The sequence below is a fragment of the Lissotriton helveticus genome, chromosome 9 (assembly GCF_964261635.1).
Source record: "Lissotriton helveticus chromosome 9, aLisHel1.1, whole genome shotgun sequence".
NCBI lineage: Eukaryota > Metazoa > Chordata > Amphibia > Caudata > Salamandridae > Lissotriton > Lissotriton helveticus.
In genome coordinates, this window is record NC_136070.1 from 727,233,623 (window position 1) to 727,251,640 (window position 18,018).

Consider the following 18,018-nt stretch of genomic DNA (forward strand, 5'->3'; position numbering starts at 1 on the left):
GATTAGTGGGTCCGTTGCAAATGTCTGTGTGTAACATGAAGTCATGTATTCTAAAAGCAATGCAACAAGGCATATCAGTGAATTAATGCAGTTGCTATCGCGATCTATGTCGCGTATACGGGTGGCGTGCACTCAACCTTTCATAAGTAATTAATTTTGCGCACAATCCATAAAATCAGTCAGCTGGTTAACAGCACTAAAATATAATTGCAGAACAACGAAATGAAAATATTCAACAGCAAGCACTATATGCAACTATTAGCAGTGGAGGTGAGTCTACCCTTTGAAAACCAGTACATATGCAAATCCCTGCAGCTTTGTTAAAACGCCTTGGCCGCCTAAGATCGCCTTGAAATGACTAATACTTAGTCCCTAAAGTGAAGAGACTGTGCTTCACGCCCCCAAAGCATCTTTAGGGCGCATTTGGCCTCAGTGCAATGTACATCAAGTGATAGTTAGCTCAGAAGTTGATGCACGCCCCCTACAGGAGAGTGAACATAAGCATGAGGTCAATGGCATTGTAAGACAAATGAGCTAGTAAATGCCACCGGGTTGAATCATATTAACACCTGCTATTTAAAGAGCGTTTACACTTCTAGGAGCTTGGCTGATTTAATCAAACATTATTGGTACACCCATCATCAACAAAGCGCCGTACCTTGCAGCTGCTTGAAGCGGCCCTCCAGGACGTTGTTATACTGCGCTGCATTGACGAAGGCGGCAGGAGACAGCCCTGGGGAAGAGGGCGTCCGGGGAACATCCAACGGCCCCGATTCGAACTGGAACATCTTCGATTAATTCGTTATAGCGCCTCGACGGCGAGGGTGGCACAAAAAAAATGGAAATCAAAAATAATCCAATGATGCAAGCAAATCTAGCCAGTGCTCAATAAAGTATGTTGTCGCTTTTCTTAATAACCTAGAAGAGGTGCAACGAGGGCTCAGCGATCTACGGGTCAAGTGTTACCGGCATCCCGAGGCAGCCACTCCCCTCTTTTAGTTTTCCCTCCTAAAAAGAAACGGAATTTGGAGTAGGAAAACAATCCCGAAATCTTGAGGAATGTGGTTTCAATTCCAGACAGGCCTGTGAGGGGATCCTTCGGTTCCCCCTGAGGTGGAGGAATCCTGGGCAGGAACTGATTGAAAACAGCAGCAGGAAGGGGCGGGCCTCCACGAGGTGGACCAGAGGTACGCTGGGGGTCCTCGTTACCCAGAGAAAGCGGAGTTCGCAGGGTGTCCTCAGCAGCCTAGCATGGCAGGAGGTCGGAATCAGAGGAGCCTCGCGGCACACGGTGGTTTCAGCGCACTTCAGTGCAACAGGAGGCGCTCCGTTGTCTTCCGGGGTAACAGGTATCGTGGACCGCAGCCAGGGGTGTTCCGGTGCCTTTGGCCAGGCAGCTGAGGCGCGCGCTGTGAGCAGGTCCCTCCAGGGGCGCGCGGGGCTCTTCCTGGGCGGCGGCGGCCGGAGGTGTGCCGAGGCTGCCGCAGGCGCGCGCAGAGGTCTTTCCCGGGCTGCAGCACCTTGATGACTGTGCACGGGGCTGCCGCCCGGCTGGCTAGTCCACAGGGGCGGAGCCAGAGGAGTCCGCTTGACAGCCAGAGAGCAGGTTCAGCTGGTACAAGGTGCGCGCTCGGAGCACCGTGCCTGGCTGGCTCTCACGGGCCTCAAACTGCCGAGTCCTGGAAGGCGGAGGTGGGTGCAGTCTGTGGTGCGGCGGGCAGGGTCCAGCAATGCCATCTGCACTCAATGGTCACCGGCCCCAAAGTAAACTCTGGGCTGCAAGCAGCGTGCGTGCTCGGGTGCAGGAAGCACTTTCCCCGTCCCCCGCCCGCCCGAAACTACCTGCACCGTGTGAGCTCAGCCAGCTTATCGCCGAGGCCATCACATGGCTGAGCCAGGAGTTGCAGCCGAACACCGTCACCGTTTACAGTGTTCAAAAAAACAGTCTCCCCTTGAAAAAAACAGACCTGTTCCTCAAGTAACTCTCCCCTTTGATGTAAGCGACAGGCAGCGACCTCCACTACAAACACATACCTGCCGACCTCACCAGTACTACCCTCTCCCCTATGGAAATATTTAAATATCTTTCTATGTAACGCTGCTCTGTCTGCTTAAAGTTGTTTTTTTACTCTGATTGCGAAACACCAATAGCTATTTTTTTACAGGTGGTGCGGCGAAGAATTGCTTTAACTTTTACAAAGCCGAGACCTGTTGCATTTTGAATGCTTGTTTTACAGGTGGTGCGGCGAATGGGAGGAAGCGCCTCGATAGCGCCTAGCCTGAATGCAGGCGAGGCCCATCCTTCGCAGGCCGTCGAAGCTCCCCCACACTGAATGCTTATCGGGGGAGGTTGAGGAGGCTCCATAACTGCCAAGTTTTCGGTTTGCTTTATGTGTGACGCATACATGCCAACATTTTAGGGCAGACGTGGGAGATTTTTTTTTAATCGGGGGAAGACTGTATTTTCCCCATTGATTTATAGAGAAGCAGAGGCTACCTGCCTGAATTGGGTCTATTGGCGTGTATGGTGACAACAAATCACCATTTCAGTTTTGGTAATGTAATGGCAGAGCAAACAAAAACCGAGTTTTAAACACTGTTTTTGTATGCACGATGTAAAATTTCAAAAAAATTGAGGCCTGCCAAGCTTTAATCTTCCCCTCCAAGAATTAAGGACAAGGCGTTAACCTTTGATCTCTGTGGTAATTCTTGGAGGGGGAGATGGGAGAATGCCCGTGCGTGACAGGCGTCAACATTTCCCTTTTGCCTTGTTTCCAGCTGATCATGATACTGCAATCCGAAACAAGTTTCTGCATGCAGGAATCAGGCGTCGGGATGGTGACATTTCATGTTCGTTTAGTGTGACCCTTTTAATGGGTTGCACAAAGCAAAGAACCCTTGTAATTATAACAATTTCTTAAATTACCACCTCACCTGCAATAATTGGGTATGAAAATTACCATAAAACAAACCTTGGCAATTACCCTGGTGTGCTTGTGCTGGGCCAGTTAACAGTGTCAGGTTTCTAACCTCTTATATTCTCGAACATTTTAGCCAAATTATTATGAAGGCAAAACTTAGTGCTGAACTGAGATTGTGTGAGCAACTTCCAGAATGCATATTACTGTCTGCTAAAAATCAGGGCTGGGCAAAAGGTTTGGCCGAAGAAGACAGCCACTTACAAGCCATCATATAGACCTATAACAGCAGCCCCTAACCTCTTTCAGACACTGCATTTCATTATAAACATTCTAAAGGAAAGATGTATCCTTTATAGAGGATAGGTCCTCTGACCAAAGGAATTTTAAATATGTATTTTTTTCTATTTCATTAACTGTTTTGTGACATTCCTTTAGATATGTAAACTGAGGAAGAAGTTACTTACCTTTGGTAATGCTTTATTTGCTAGAGACTCTATCTAGCCGCAGATTCCCTACCTTAGAATATGCCTCAGGTGTCCGAGTGGATCCAGAAAGTTTTGAATAAGACTCTGCAGCCGTTAGGTGGTGCCGCAAAGATCCGCTCGGTGGCATAGGCGTTGTTAGCTCCAGAATTGATGTGCATTGTGCCTATACAGGCACCTCCAAAGCGCGATTGCGTCAGTTTCTTTTTACAGCTTTCCACGCCAGGAGGGTGGAGCTACAAGGAACACTGACAGCTGGTGTGAATTTCTAAGGACCTTAGAAAGGTTACCCTCACACTGTAATCACTTTCCAGGGTGGGAATTTGCAGCTAGATCGAGTCTCTACCAGATAAGACGTTACCAAAGATTAGTAACTTGTTAATCTGCTAGAGACTTCTAGCCTCAGATTCCTTGCCTTGGAATTGATACCCAAGCAATACTTCCCCAGAAGTGGGTCTGAAAAACTGATTTAGACCAAAAAAATCCTCCAGGACCGTACTGGCTAAGCGCATATCGTGAAGACCTGACTATGCAGGCAGTAGTGTTTGGTGAACATGTGAAGGGATACCCATATAGTTGCCTGTGAGATGTCCAGGACAGGGACTTTGTGAGCTAATGCAGTCTTCACAGCCTTGGCTCTGGTGGAATGAGCAAGCAAGCCCTCAGGTGGGGTGCTTTTTGCCCATTTCGTAGCAGATCTTAATGCAGAGCACTAGCTATCATCTGATGGTCTGGTTCTGCATGGCCTTCCCCTTCTTAGCTTCAATATATCCTATGAAGAGTTGATCATTCACCTGGAACTCATTGGTACGATCCACTTAGAATAACAACACTCTTTTGGGTTCCAGGCATTGGAGTCCCTCCTCCTCTTTAGAAGTGAGAGGAGGAGCAAAGAAGGGGAAAAGATGTGGCCTAATGGCTAGAGCGGTCAACCTCGAACCTGGGAAACCAGGTTCGAGCCTCTGACAGAGACGCTCAACATCCTGTGATTCTGGGCAAATCACTTAATTGCCCTTTGCCTAACAAAATGAATGTGTCCGTCTGTAACACAACTGGTGCTCAAATAAAGTGCTCTGATACTTTGTGTTGTGTTCGCTCTATTCAAAACTTCCCCCAAAAACAAAAAAAAGGTAGGCAAGGTGATAATTTGGCTTACATTAAAGGGTGTCACTACCTTCGAAAAGAAGAAGGCATGTATTTGAAAGACCAGCTTGTTGGGTAAAAGGTGGTATAAGGAAAGTGCACACACAGTGCCTGCAGTTCGCTGAACCTCCCGACCAATGTTATGGCCACTAGGAAGGCTGTCTTTATGGTTAGCATCAGCAGTGGGCAGTTGTGCAGTGGCTCAAAGGGCGCAAACATCAGAAAAATGAGAACTACGTTGAAGTCCTACTGGAGCATGATGAACCACCAGGGAGGGACATGTGTTGGAGAACTTCAAGGAACCTGGTCACAACAAGTGACTTGAACAAAAAAGGTTGGTCTAGCAAAATGGCAGATAAGTAGCCCATAACTGTGCCCAAAGTAGATCCGTGCCGGGCAAAGAGAGAACAAATAGTAAATCCTGAGAAAGGGGTGCAAAGTGAGAGAGGGTCGATGGTCTTGGATGCACACCTTGACACAAATTTGTGTGGCACCTTCTTGGTGGAGGGACGCCAGGATGCCAGAAGAACATCACAGACTTTGGGAGAAAGGTTGAAAGCTGTCAACTGTTGTTACTCTATCTCCATGCATGAATGCTGAGGGTGTGCAGGTTCAACTGCAAGACCCTCCCCTGTTGCTGCTACAGAAGAGCCTCCCAAAGAGGCAGCCTGGCCAGAGTACCAATGCTCATGCTCAATAGCTCAGGTTACCAGACTCTCCATGCTCAATCTGCAGCAAATCTGCAGCCACAGGAATGACTTTGGCTCGATCATTCATGATCTCCCTGAGAACTTTGGGCAAGAGTGGCATTGGCAGAAAGGTATAGAGGAGGCAGGAACGCCACATGATACGAAAAGCACCTGTGAGCTAGAGCTGCCTTGGAAAGTCCAGGGCGCAGAAGTACTGCCATCGCGTATTCTCGATGGTGGCGAACAGATCTAACCAAGGTTTTCCCCATTTTTGATTGAGAATTTGCACCACCTCTGGGTGGAGTCACATTTTATGATTGACTAGGCATCGACGGCTGAGTTTGTCCGCCCGGGCAGTCGGAAAGCCCCCCAGGTGTTGAACCACCAGGGAAATGCCCTGACGTTCTAACCCTGCCCAGAGACATAGGGCCTCTAGCAAAGGATCCATGTTCCCACCTCACCCTGTTTGTTGCAGTACCACATGTCAGTGGTGTTTTCCATGAATACCTGCACCAAACTTCACCTGATCGAAGGAAGAAAGGCCTTCAATGCCATTCGGATCATCCGGAGCCCCAACAGGTCGATGTGGAGCCTGATTCTACTGCATAGAAGAGTCCTCTGATCTCCTTCTCTCCCAGATGGCCGTCCCATCCCAGGAGTAATGCATCTGGCACTACAGTCAACTGTGGCTGGGGAAGGGAGAGGGGTCTTCTGCTGATCCAATTGCAGTTTATTAGCAAGTACTTCAGGTCTTTTGCAGTTCCCTCTGAGATCTGGACAATGTCGGAGAGATTTCCTTGATGCTGTGCCCATTGGAATTTCAAGTCCCACTACAGAGCCCACATATGCCAATGGGCATGTGTCACTAGCTGAAGGCCATTGGGCCCAACAGCCTCGGAGTCATTCTCACTGAAATCCAGGCTATATGCTGAAACAACGGCATCATAGACTGAATATCCATGACTCGCCACTCTGGAGGATAGGCCTAAAACTGCACTGTGCCCAGAACAGATCAGATGAAAGGGAGCATGTGAGAGAGAGGGGGTCAGGTGTGCCTTCAGCACATTTATAGTGAACCCTAGCAAATGCAGGCACTTCGCTGTAGTCTGGAGGTGTAAGATGACTTGCTGGGGCAAGCCCACCTTCAAAATCCAATTGTTGATGTAGGGGAAGACTTGAAACCCTGACGTCCGCACATGTGCTGCAACCATTCCCATCACTTGTGTGATCACCTTGAGGCCCGTGAGGCTGAAAGGGAGCACGGCACTCTGGAAGTGCACTTGGCCTATGGTGAACTGCAGATAACTCCTGTGGGCAGGCAGGATGGCGATGTGAAAGTATGTGTCCTGCAAGTCCAATGCTACCACCTAGTCTCCAGGGTAGACAGTAACTGGCCTAACGTGAGCATTTTGAACTTCTCCTTTTCAGGAAGATGTTTAAGGTGGATGCCTAGAATGGGATGAAGCCTCCATCTTTCTTGGGAACCACAAAGTAGCGGGAATAGTGACCACAACCTACTTCTAACGCCAGCACCCTCTTGATGGCTAACTTGGCAAGGAGAGATGGTCCTCCATCAGCCAGTCATAAGTGAGAGGCATGTGTGGAGGGGTGTCCAGAAAGGGGATGGAGTAGTCCCTTTGGACTAAGTGTAAATCCCATTTGCGGATGTTAACTGCCATTGGTGCAGGTAATGGCAAATTATGCCTTCCACTAGAGGCCATGTTGCCAGACGTTACAACAAACAGGGGCAGCTCTATTACCCCGACCTGGGGCAAACACTTACACTCCAAACGTTATAAAAACAATTGAGAGTATAAACAGAAAAACACTAGCTGAGGCAAATAAGAGTCACATAAAGACTGATTGGACAAAACATAAAACCAGAAGTAAGAATACATGCTTCCTCTTCAATATGTGCCAAAGATAGGCGTCAATGGCGTTTCGACCAAGCTAAACTGGTATGGTCATCAGGACAAACAGTACAACTGATAGAGCATCCAACAGAAATTTTTGCTCACTAAAGATCAAACTCGTTAGAAGACAAGAGCCTGTGGAGTTTAGTCCAAGGAAAGAGTCAATCACTTTAGGGATTAGGAATCAATCCAAACTCCTCAGGCCATAGATATACTAGGGAGGGAGTCAGAAAAAATCACGTCCCTCACATGGAACCGGTGAAGGCTTAGTAACCAACGCAAAAGGGAATTCAGGACAATTTTGTAACTGCCAAGGACTAAGGGCCAGCACACATATTAGTCGCAGTGCATACAGTGTTGGTAGAAGGACACACTAAAGGGGTTTGGAGGCTATGGAGGGGATGGGAAGGAGAGAGCCGATCTCTGGTTACTGGCCAAATGTGATTTGTGGAAGCCACTTCCTCCAAAAAGACTGGAAAGCCTGTTGGTTGTGGTGGTTATGTGACAGTGAACGTAGCTGTAAGCCCCCTCCGTAGCCACAAAAGGAGCAGAAGGCATACTAGGGTTGGCAATGAGCCATGGATAGGCTCAAAGTGTCTGGCCATAGCTCTGCTATCCTTGAAGCACTCCAGTAGTCCACCTCCTCACCTCTCACCAAAAAGGTGAGAGCCATCAAATGACATGTCCACGAACGAAGGTTGGACATCCCCTGAAAAGACAGTGATTCTCAGGCAGGTGTGAAGCCTTAAGGGCCACGTCTGATGGAATTGTTCTGGCCAACAAGTCGGTCGTATCTAGTCCACAACAGATGTAAATGTTGTATTTGTAAAGCGCACGGCTGCCCACGCGACGGGGCGTCCCGGCGCTGCACTCATACCGCTGTGGAACCCTTCCTGGCTTTTCCATGTGAAATGTCGTCTCCTGGGCACCCCCAAGGTGAAGCCAGGCATCCAAGCGCTGCTGGGGCCGTTGTGGAGATTAAGCAAGCTATTGCCCAGAGTCACAGAGTGGGACCCATGATTAGACTAGGCACCGAGGCGAGAATTATCAGGTCCGGGGAGATTGAGTCCAAGAGCCACCGAGGCGGGGATTGAACCCTGGTCCCGGGCCAGACCTCTGCATCAGGGTCTGCCGCTCTAACCATTGAGCCACGCTTCTCCACAATTGTGAACTTGTGAAATTGTGATGGTGAACTACGCTGTGTCCCTGCTGTTTACAGTTGCCTGCGACAGTATGGCTCGGGCCTTCCTTGGGAGAGGGTGTGGCTTAAAGGAAGAATATGTGACTTAAAGAATTGGGCGGATGACTTTGATGCTGGGGAACCAGGCTTGAGTCTGGCGGGAGGCTCAAACATCCTGGGAAAATCACGTAATCTCCCTCTGCCTACATTTAAAAAAAAAAATGAATGTGTCCATCTGAAATGTAACTGGAGCTCATGTAAAGCGCTCTTATATCTTCGGGTCAAGTTTGCGCTATATAGAACTGCAAAAAAAAACTATGGGCAGCAAATGCGCAACCAATTCCGATACCGTATGGGTGTATCCGCCCAAGAGGCACTTGGTGATCACCTACCGCTGTTTTAAGCTGATGGAAGAGAACATCCTCCTACCAAAGGTATCCAGCCTCTTGGATTCCCCCCAATCCAGTAGAGTGGCAGGGAATGTGCCGGAGTTGACTCAGGAAGCGGAGGCTTGGACCACCAAGTTTCCCAGGGTGGGGTGCAGGGTGAGGAAACTAAGGTCCTCTGCAGTGGGGCGATGGCAGTGGGCAACTGCCCTTGCACAGGAACCCCTGTGAAGGGCTTGGACCACCAGGCCCCTAGTAGGACATCAGTAAGGGCTTCATTAAATGGGTGTAAGGGTTCGGAGCTGGCAACTCCCGGTTGAAGCACCTCTGTCAAGATCTACGCCTTGACTGTTACTAAGGGCAACTGAAGCTGCAAGACCTCAATCACCCTTCGCACCACCATAGCGAATGAGGCACCCTCCTCTCTAGCCACAGTAGTGGGAGAGAACAAGTCAATGTCCAGTGAGGTGTTTAACCACTGGCATTCCTCAGTTCCCCATACCATTTGCCCTCTGTGTCATCTGGGAGATGCTGGATTCCATAAGGTTTCTTAGATCCCTCCCATTCACCTCCCTCTCTAGGCCTGTCGAATGAAAAAGGCACTGGCTCCAACTCAGAGGGCATGGTCCCTTCCGACTCCGTGTTGGAGTTGGGAATGACGAAGGAGATGGTGCTGCTTGGGGGCGTTTGTGGCACCTGGAGTATTGGTACTGGAGCGGGCACCGAGGAAGGTCACGGTCTCGCGGACAGCTCATTGCCAAATCCAGGACTGGATCCAAGGGGCCCAACTGGCGCTGAGGCTGAACCCACTAGCGGGAATCCATTGGGACCCATCCTGTACCCATGGGGCCACTCAAATATGAGGTGCATGGCCTCAAAGAACTCTTTTAGTTGAGCGAGGGTCACTCCGGAATGTCAGGGAGAGGAGGCATGGACTCTGGCGTAGGCTCCATAGAGGGGCAATGTCTGGAGTGCTGATGCTCCTGCATCTCAGAGGGTTTGGACTGGTACAGCAAAGTCAAACACCTCTTAGACTTCTTTGACTTATTCTTGCAGTGGGACTTACCCAATGACGATGCAGCTCCGCGAGCAGTCCTCGGAACTTCCATCCAATTGTGAATGTTGCGGGCTCGGCTGGCGTCAGCCGGCATGGAGCTTGAGTGAATGCTCCCTCAGCGCCTTTTGGTGCATGGTTCAGCAGTCATCGCATGTCTCTGAGTTGTGGTCCTGCTCAAAGCACCACAGGCAAACCAAGTGTGGGTCTGTCACAGACCTCAGCCTGTGACAAGCACCATATGGTAGCCTGCAAGTTTCTTACTGGACACCCCTGTCACACTAAGAGAATAAGTGTTGACAAAACTTTGAGAAAAAACAGTCAAAAAGTGACTGAGGGGTAGCTCTTCTTGGATCACAGCTAACTGGCGTGAAAAGCTGACGTCAGCACACTAGGGTTACGCCTATATAGGCACTGCGCACATCAATTCCGGCAAACATGATGCCAACGCTGCAGAATCCAACACCACTACCTACCGGCGTGCAGGGAAACTGCTAAAATATTTCTGGATCCAGTCTGATGCCTGGGGAATATTCTAAGGGTAAGGAATTTGTGGCTAGATATACCTATCAGATATGTATTATACTAAATTAAAAGCATGACATGTATGATTTGTATTAAAAAGGGTTGAAACTTTCTCTGATAATGGCTGCTGCTTGTGCAGGCACGTTAATTAAAGACTGCAGGAGACCTGCTGCCCCAACATACCTGTCAAAACTAACTCCACCCTGTCTCACACCTCGAGTTAGCCATCGATTTTTGGGACACAGAATGCTGTATTCCACAACTTGTAGTGTTTCTTTTTTCACAGGCTAATGCATAAACAGCCAGAACTTGCTAAATATGTACATTTATCGGATTTTTTTACTTTAAGGATATTCAGAATTTGGGTGGAGGCCAGATGCAGATGTAGTACATAAAATGGAAGTGTTTTTAAAAATCAGAAAAAAGTACTGCTACGTTTTGGGGCAAAACATGCAAGCAGACAGAAAATGTAGCCCTCTTCAGTCCCCCTTTCTGTACCGTGAGAAATTAAAATCAAGTCCAACACCTCATCATAGCTCAGAAAAAGCCACACAGCGAAACCTAGGCCAAGGACCAAATCCCATACCAGAAACCCTCACCTGCAAAAATAACAGCTATTTCTATAATTGTTAACAACTCTGCAAGTGCACCGTAATCCTGATCTGAACACACCAACTAGTCTAGTACTAAAGAGTAGCATAATACTGTCGGTACACCACAGTCCTGATCTGCTTCTCTTGCTATTCATATATTAGGAACCACTCACAGCTCTGCCAATATAACTGAATTCTGCCCTCCATCGCTACTTTTCATTCATGTAGTCGAAGACTCACATAGATTTGCTAGTGCACCACAATCCTGCTATGCATCATTACGTTTTATTCATGGACTAGGACAATCACATTACTTTGCCAGTGCTGTTCAATCCTTATTCACAACATCCTCCCCCATTTGTGTGCAGAGGCACCCTTTTATTATTCCAGGACATCTTGCGCCCAAACTGCAGCACACTTAGTTATTCTGGTACTGAGGCCCATTCACAGTTCTACTAGTGCACTTCAGCCCAGACACGTGGTGTCCTTTTAACCCCTTGCATGCTCGTGACGGAACCATTCCGTCACGAGCCACGTTGGTGCTGTGCTGGTGACGGAATGGTTCCGTCACAGCCCGGCCGCCGCGCCTGCGCGGCGCGTTCTATTGAGCGGGCGGGGCCGTGACGGAACCATTCCGTCACAAGCACAGCGCCACCGCGGCTCGTGACGGAGTGGTTCCGTCACGAGCATGGCGGCGCCGCGCGCCCCCCCCTTAGCGCCGCGGCGGAATTACTGCTGCGGCCAAGGGGTTAATTAAAGTAAATGCCCTACCCACTTCTCTGTACCACCTAATGTAAGAAAGAGCGTCTTGTTATCAGGGCCAGATTGGCCATAGCGTGCACCGGGCGTTTTCCTGATCGACCAGAAGGGTGGGGGCCGTTTTTGGACTGGTGGTGACCCGTTTTTGTTACTGGGAGCTGGTTTTGCAGCTGTGCTGCAAAATCGCCCCCCTGTTAAAAAAAAAAAAAAATGCAGCAGCAGTGTTTCCCATCAGCATGCCAACTGCCAACCCAACATGGGAAAATAAATCCTTTTGTAAAATCCAAACTTCCTTTTTAATGTTTATCAATCACTACTAGGGAACACCATAGCAGCCCTTGAGACAGGGTGCTAAATATTGAAAAAAATTACCTGTTTCTGGTATGTTTAACATGTTGTGACATTGAAAACTAGCAATTGTCGTTTTCACTGTAGCAAGGCTGTTTGTCCCATTGGCTAAAATGGGGTTACACTAGCCCACATGCGAAGCCCTAACTTCCATTTCGGACCAACAAAAGTAATACGCCTAACTATCAAATTAATTGTTACCCTAAACCAGACCTATTGATGAAGTCGGATTTAAAGTAACTTTTAATGCAAAGGTGAATTTAGAAAGTCCGAAATATAAAAAGAGAAACACGACTAATCAATGATATGCCTCCAGTGGTGGACAATTCATCCTTGCAGTGGGAACAGTACCTCTACATCCTGTATGTTAGCCCTTGGGGAGAATTACCAAAAATATCAAGTATTATTTATTTATTTATTTATTTAGAAGCTTGTAGAGCGCACGGCTACCTCCAGCGGAGGTGTCCCGGCGCTAAGATTACAGGAATATCACCAGAGAGGGCTGCCTAGTTCAAGTCCATCTGAAAGGAGAAATCAAGGGATGCAGAAGCTTTAATTATCGTTTAGTAAACAGCCAGGTTTTTAGTTTGCGTCGGAAGACTGGCTCAGATTCGATGAACCTAAGGTCAAGAGGTAGGCTGTTCCAGAGCTTGGCAGCCGTGACGGTAAAAGTTCTACCGCCACATCGGGTAAGCCTGAATCTGGGGACGTTCAATAAACGAAGGCTGTTAGATCTCAGATGTCTTACAGAAGATGATATCTTGAGTCGTTTGCTCAGATAGGCCGGGCCAATTCCATGAATTGCCTGGAAAGCAAGGATCAAGGTTTTAAAATCAATGCGTCGGGCTATGGGAAGCCAGTGTAGCTCATCCCGATATGCTCTAACCGAATTGCGAGCAGGGATATTTCCAATGAGCCTTGCTGCAGCGTTCTGAATGATTTGCAAACGGTCTATAAGGTATTGGGGGGCACCGGCATATAAACTATTGGCATAATCAAGATGTGCCGTGACAAGTGCATGGACAACCGTTTTGCGGGATGTTTGGGGGAGGTAGGGAAAAATCTTCCTAATCATACGCAGCTTATTAAAACAGGCCCCTGCCACTTTATTGACCTGGGTTTTACAAGACAAGGTGTTGTCAAATATAAAGCCAAGGTTGCGGGCGGACTGCACTGGTATGGGTGGAGGGTTCAGGACAGTAGGCCACCATAGGGTTGCAGGGGGTGTCGATTTCTGGCTAAAAAAAATAACCTCAGTTTTGTCAGTGTTTAGGGCAAGGTGATTGGCAGACATCCAAGCGCAAATATTGCCAAGGCAGTTTCTGAAGTTGGTAAAGAGGGAGTCAGAATGGTCTCTGAATGAAAAAACGAGCTGAGTATCATCAGCATATGAGACCACCCTGACCCCCCAAGACTCTACTACCTTGGCAAGTGGGGCCAAGTAAGCGTTAAACAATAATGGGCTTAAGGCGGAGCCCTGGGGCACACCGCACAAGAGGGGTTTATCCTCCGATTCAAATGGATGCATCAGAACCCTCTGAGACCGTCTGGACAGAAAAGATTTAGTCCATGCCAGTACTGCACCACCGATCCCCAGCTGTTGTAGACGGGCTGTAAGTATGTTGTGGGATACAGTGTCAAATGCAGCGGATAGGTCGAGGAGGACCAACATGGCCTCCTCGCCCCTATCCACTGATTCCCTGATAATCTCGGACACTTCCAACAGCGCCGTCTCGGTGCTGTAGCCGGTTCTAAAACCGGACTGAGAATCGTGCAGCAGCTGATTTGTTTCAAGATACTGAGCCAGTTGTTTCTGGACCACTTTCTCCAGTACCTTGGCAGGTTTAGGCAGGAGCGATATAGGTCGGTAATTGCAAAATTGTGAAGGGTCAGCGTCGGGTTTTTTCAGAATGGGAAGTAGCCTAGCCTGTTTCCACACTAAGGGAAATTGACCGCGGGTCAAGGAGGAGTTCCAGATGGAGAGGAGAGGTTTGATTAAAACAGGGGCAAGATTGCCCATTACTTTAGCAGGGACGGGGTCTAAAGGTGAACCAGACTTGACTTTATACAACAGCGACAGCGCTAGGTCAGGGGTTAACTCACTAAAACAGTTGAAAGAGCAGTGAGAGGAATATGGAACATCAGAATGGTGGTTAGGTGGGGCGCTATCAAAGGAGGAAGAAAGTTTAATGATTTTATTCTGAAAAAAGTCAGAAAGTCCGTTGCACAGGTCTTGAGTAGGAACGCATTGGGTTTTCATGGCAGGAGGATTCACAAAATCCTTCACGATGGTGAAAAGAGTTTTGGAGGAATTCTGCGCCTGTTGAATGAGATTTGAAAAATAAGCTCTCATCGAGGAACGTTTACGTTTTTGGAATTTATTTAGGGCAGATTTATAGGCCAGTTTGGCCAAAGGGTCATAGTTTTGTCTCCATTTGCCCTCCATCTGTTTGCACTTACTCTTTTCCTCACGAAGCAAGGGGGAAAACCAGGGAGCAGAGGGGCGAGATCTGGAAGAAGTCAGCGGGACAAGAGGGGCAATGGAATCCAGAGCGGAGGTAAGGGTCGAGTTATATCTTGCCGTTTCTTTGTCAAGATCTTCCAACTGATTAAATTGAAACGGAAAACGGGAATCTATGGACTCACAGGTGACTTTGGTCCATTTGCGACCACTGTCTCTGTTGACGGAAGAAAGGGGAGGAGGGGATGGAATAGTGATAGTAAAGGGAAGAAGGAAATGATCTGACCAGGTAAGGGGGAGGGGGGAAAGGGCAGAGATACCAGGATGATTAGAGAAAATAAGATCAAGTGTGTGGCCTGCTATGTGAGTGGGGCCTTTAACTAATTGGGACAAGGTAAGTCCCTGTAAAGTTTCCAGAAGAGAGGATGCTTGTGTACAAGACGGATTATCAATATGGAGATTAAAGTCTCCCAGCACTGTAAAGTGGGAGTGCTTCAGTGAAAAGTCCGCAATAGAGTGCGTCAGGGCATTGAGAGAAGAAGCAGTGGCTGCAGGGGGATTGTAGACCAGAATACCAGAAAAAATGATACTTCCAGAGTCCATGATCGTAAAGTGCATGGCTTCAATAAGGCCGGGATTGGGAATTTTTGTGATGTTCAGTGTAAGGTGGGATTTCGCGATTACCGCGAGTCCCCCCCGGGTTTGGAGTTTTCTCGATTAATGCCTAAAAGACGGTAGCCAGGGGGAGTGGCCAAGTTAATGTCCGGTTTGGACGAATCTTTGATCCAAGTTTCTGTGAGAAATAATAGGTCCCATTTGTGAGTGTCGAGCGATAGCCAGATGTCAGAGGCGTGAGCAGGTAGAGATCTGCAATTAATTAAGGCTGCCTTTAGAGTGACCGGGGGCTGGCGGTGAGCACTCATGGGCTGATGAGACAGTTTGATAACAACAGGGATAGTGAAGTTACATTGTGAGCAGGAATACGCAATAGTTTCCAGGCTATGTGAATTACAACAAGTTGCGGGGTTGCACACTCCTTGGCGTAGGTGTAAGAGTTGATCGGAGGTCCAGGAGATTGTTGGGGTGCAAGATGCAGGGGTTCTGGCGCTGTGCGCGGGCCCGGCGCGGACGGGCGCAGACGGGCTTGCCTTAGGCGCGCCTTCGGCGCGCCAATGGCGTGCCCGCTGCGCCCGCCCGCTGCGCCCGCCCGCTGCGCGGGCGAGATGAACCCTTCCTTTTATCCAAGTCCATCTAGCGGTGGGAGGAGGGTGGGAGGCGTCCAGGAGCTGGAGCGCTACCCTGCCTCCCCCCAAGATGGCGTTTCCGCGTTCTCCCGGCCGGCGAGAGCGCTGTGCTCGGCTGCGCCGGGGGAGAGAGAGCAAGGTCGGGACCCCTGGGACGAAGCAATCTCGTCCGGACAGGCAGAGAGGTCTGTTTCTGAATTAAAAATGCTCCGGTTAAAATATCTACAGTATTTAAAAAGGCCGATCGTAGTAGCGTCTGTACGCTAGTTTTAAATCACCAAGCATACAGAAATGTAAACATCACATCCCACTCACACTGCAATAGTTATCCGCTAAAATGCACAAAGAAAGAGGAGATGCCCCCGGCTTCCGCCTCAGGGGTGAAACAAGTAATCTGTTGTGAGGAAGGGCGGCAAGCCTTAAATAGTGAGGGAGGGCGGGAGGCGTCCAGGAGCTGGAGCGCTACCCTGCCTCCCCCCAAGATGGCGTTTCCGCGTTCTCCCGGCCGGCGAGAGCGCTGTGCTCGGCTGCGCCGGGGGAGAGAGAGCAAGGTCGGGACCCCTGGGACGAAGCAATCTCATCCGGACAGGCAGAGAGGTCTGTTTCTGAATTAAAAATGCTCCGGTTAAAATATCTACAGTATTTAAAAAGGCCGATCGTAGTAGCGTCTGTACGCTAGTTTTAAATCACCAAGCATACAGAAATGTAAACATCACATCCCACTCACACTGCAATAGTTATCCGCTAAAATGCACAAAGAAAGAGGAGATGCCCCCGGCTTCCGCCTCAGGGGTGAAACAAGTAATCTGTTGTGAGGAAGGGCGGCAAGCCTTAAATAGTGAGGGAGGGCGGGAGGCGTCCAGGAGCTGGAGCGCTACCCTGCCTCCCCCCAAGATGGCGTTTCCGCGTTCTCCTGGCCGGCGAGAGCGCTGTGCTCGGCTGCGCCGGGGAGAGAGAGCAAGGTCGGGACCCCTGGGACAAAGCAATCTCGTCCGGACAGGCAGAGAGGTCTGTTTCTGAATTAAAAATGCTCCGGTTAAAATATCTACAGTATTTAAAAAGGCCGATCGTAGTAGCGTCTGTACGCTAGTTTTAAATCATCAAGCATACAGAAATGTAAACATCACATCCCACTCACACTGCAATAGTTATCCGCTAAAATGCACAAAGAAAGAGGAGATGCCCCCGGCTTCCGCCTCAGGGGTGAAACAAGTAATCCCACAAGTATGCCCTCCCACACCTATACACAGGTGTCCTTCTTCATCCTCCGGCTTTCTCGCTCAACAAAAATAGTTGTAATGGTGAGCGTGCTTCCTTAAATAAGGAAAGTACTTTCAATTCTCCCATGCGTTGGTGGACACAAAGGGATCCGGCAAGGTGGGTTAGAAAGTCACCACTTTATTGTCCCAAAGTTCTAGTAATTGTTTCTGATTAACTACAGCTGTTGTCATCTCAGACAGCCTACTGCGATCCTGCTCGGAGTTGTAAAGCGCACCCAGGAACAGGGAACAAAAGGACTATTGGTGGGAGGAGGTGCGACCTACTCAGCAGGATGCCCAGAGGGCTGTGGTCACAGATGGCTCAGCTTCCAAGAGGCTAATACCTCTGGTAGGCAAATTCAAGTCACACCCTGGCTTGCCCGCTCCTTTATGTAGGTAGGAAAATGCCACCTCCTCCAAACGGGGTGAAACCTATAGCAGAACTGGTTTTCCAGGAGAGGTAGCTCATTCTACTCAACACACCTCGTGGATATGCCCATGACTCTGACCCAGGAAGAAAGGGTCCCGCAATTTGGATTTGAACATAGATGTACTATGTGATTGTTTAATGCCTACCCTACAGGAAATTATGTAAGAGGTGGTTGGGTTGCCCCTTGGGAATTGTAGCCCCATTGGCTACGGAGTACTCCCCACACACAAACTGGAAATTAGCATAAAAGTTGCACCCTGGTTTCCAGCCTCATAACACAGCTGGACTCGGAAAGGACAGGAGGAGGAGGACTGCTCCTGCTGAAATTGTGGATGTCAGAAAGCAAGCCTGCACCAAGGAAGACTGAACCTGCTGAACCAAGACAGGACTTCAGAAAGAGGAGGGCTTCTCCTACCGTCGACTTTGTGGTGGGAGACTCCAAGAACTGGACCTGCTCTCACTCATGCCATGGACCAGTGAGGGGCCTCCAATGGTCTAGTTGGCTAGCTCCTGTTAAGCTTCAGGGATATTAAAGCCAAAGAAGCCTGCACCTGCAAAGTGCCCAGCTGATCATTAACCACTAGGCTTGCCCTCTACCCTTTGTAGTGCTGCCCGTGAGATCGAGTCCTAG

General features: G+C 49.0%; 1 protein-coding gene across 2 annotated transcripts in view; it reads right to left on the minus strand.

Moving 5' to 3' along the window:
* The window catches only part of SPTBN2 (spectrin beta, non-erythrocytic 2), a 680,775-nt gene that overhangs the window by 535,795 nt on the left and 126,962 nt on the right, over positions 1-18,018 (minus strand). Inside the window, exon 3 of one of the 2 annotated variants that reach the window (XM_078660841.1) lies at positions 659-779. The exons of the other annotated variant lie outside the window; for it this stretch is intronic. Within the exon in view, the coding sequence (XP_078516967.1) occupies positions 659-779 (121 nt within the window). The remainder of the gene's footprint in view (positions 1-658; positions 780-18,018) is intronic. 2 annotated transcript variants of the gene reach the window in all.